At 57.7% G+C, this 1,988-nt stretch overlaps 1 protein-coding gene across 2 annotated transcripts in view; it reads right to left on the bottom strand.

Annotated features, from left to right (window-relative positions):
- The window catches only part of VOPP1 (vesicular, overexpressed in cancer, prosurvival protein 1), a 47,081-nt gene that overhangs the window by 43,234 nt on the left and 1,859 nt on the right, over window positions 1-1,988 (bottom strand). Inside the window, exon 1 of one of the 2 annotated variants that reach the window (XM_014530329.1) lies at window positions 1,761-1,853. The exons of the other annotated variant lie outside the window; for it this stretch is intronic. Coding sequence (XP_014385815.1) covers window positions 1,761-1,838 — 78 coding nt within the window. The 5' untranslated portion in view covers window positions 1,839-1,853. Of the gene's footprint in view, window positions 1-1,760; window positions 1,854-1,988 lie in introns of those variants that run through there. 2 annotated transcript variants of the gene reach the window in all.

Below are 1,988 nucleotides of genomic sequence, written 5' to 3'. Positions count from 1 at the left end.
GAGGGGGAAGGGGAGGGGCAAACAGAAACCCACTGCAGGGGAAATGAAAGCTGGGCTGGGTGCTGCAGCCGGGTCAGCTGTGAGGGGGGGTCAGCTGTGAGGGGGGTCAGCTGTGAGGGGGGTCAGCTGTGAGGGGGGTCAGCTGTGAGGGGGGTCAGCTGTGAGGGGGGTCAGCTGTGAGGGGGGTCAGCTGTGAGGGGGGTCAGCTGTGAGGGGGGTCAGCTGTGAGGGGGGTCAGCTGTGAGGGGGGTCAGCTGTGAGGGGGGTCAGCTGTGAGGGGGGTCAGCTGTGAGGGGGGTCAGCTGTGAGGGGGGTCAGCTGTGAGGGGGGTCAGCTGTGAGGGGGGTCAGCTGTGAGGGGGGTCAGCTGTGAGGGGGGTCAGCTGTGAGGGGGGTCAGCTGTGAGGGGGGTCAGCTGTGAGGGGGGTCAGCTGTGAGGGGGGTCAGCTGTGAGGGGGGTCAGCTGTGAGGGGGGTCAGCTGTGAGGGGGGTCAGCTGTGAGGGGGGTCAGCTGTGAGGGGGGTCAGCTGTGAGGGGGGTCAGCTGTGAGGGGGGTCAGCTGTGAGGGGGGTCAGCTGTGAGGGGGGTCAGCTGTGAGGGGGGTCAGCTGTGAGGGCGCACAGCTCTAGGAAGTAGTAGGGGCCTCGGTATTCCCGGGAGGCCCGCTGACAGCCAGACCAGGCCCTGTCCCATTCTGAGGCTGGGGAGAAAGACAAGGTGACGCCCCTGCTACCAGCTGGGAGGAGTTTGGGGAGCAGCAGCCAGGGGACCTCTCTGGCTCTTTCTAACTATGATGCCACCCAAACCTGAGGCTCAGCAGGGCACTGTGGCTACTTTTATAGCGGAGACCTGTTCTCTGACGTTTACGTATAGGGATCTATCACTTCAACTTCTCTCTTTATACCAATCAGTCTCGCCAGCTTCGTGGGAGCTACAGGGTCACGTCAATCCCAGAAGCAGCAATTGCAGAGACCTCTGCACACGGACCGAAGGGGGCCAGTCTCTCAGGCGCTCACGGGAAACGGAGTCAGGAGCGGTCCCCTCCACCCGGCCGCCCAGGCCCATGAGCTTTTTGGCTCACAATCCTGGTAGCTTTACCGTAAGATAAGGTAACATTACAGGAAAACCTAGATGTCCAGCTTTTTTTGTGAAAAATCTTTCGACCAGCATTGCTTTCAGATGGTAAACAAGAATATAAAAGCATTTATTTGAGCAAAAGGAGCTGCAGCCCAGGAGGCTCGGATGTAGGGAGCAACCCAACAGCACTCCGGGGAGAAGACAGAGAAGTTATAAAGGCAAAACCACACGGGTAATTCTTTCATGCAAATGAAGGATCAGGCTAGGTCCACAGGGATTGGTTAGTTCCAATATGCAAATGAAGGGGTGAAAACTACAAGGAGGAAGTCAAGTCCCTGTCACAGCGGGTCAGGTCCGGGATGTTTATGGCTCAACCTTGAGCAAAGCCATGGCACCAGGTTTAGGAACTTAGTAGCAGCTCTGAGTGCGGCCTTGTGAGGCCGCATCCTTGTTTCTGTTTCTCTGTCTCCCCTTCCCAGTTACTCCACAATCAGAACGCATTAGCTTTCTTCTCGCACTAAATAAAGCACCAGTCTAACGCCAACATCTGAAAGTGAGAGATTCCGTTGGCTTGAGCGGTCAGAATGGCCTCCTGGGAGAGGCTGGATGTGAAATGAGAACAGAAAGATGGAGAGAGGCCTTTCCCGGTGAAGCCAGCATAAGGCATGCACGCCCCCTCCTCACCCACAGCCCTTTGGCTCTCGGTCTGAGCGGCTTTCTTCCCGACTTCTTTCCAATCGAACACCAGCCTGAGGCTGCCATTCCCGGTAGCAGGTCATAGGACGGAACTGGATCAACTGGATCGGGCCACCCTTGCAGGAGTCTAATGGCTTCTGAAGTCAGTGGTGTGCTCATTTAGATGCAGGCCACGCCCTGGATGTGAGGAGAGGTGACCTGGGACCTGTCGTGCAG

This window comes from Myotis brandtii, unplaced genomic scaffold, assembly GCF_000412655.1.
Source record: "Myotis brandtii unplaced genomic scaffold, ASM41265v1 scaffold1173, whole genome shotgun sequence".
Lineage (NCBI taxonomy): Eukaryota > Metazoa > Chordata > Mammalia > Chiroptera > Vespertilionidae > Myotis > Myotis brandtii.
Note: the sequence above shows the minus strand (reverse complement) of the source record. Positions and strands in the feature narration are given on the sequence as shown.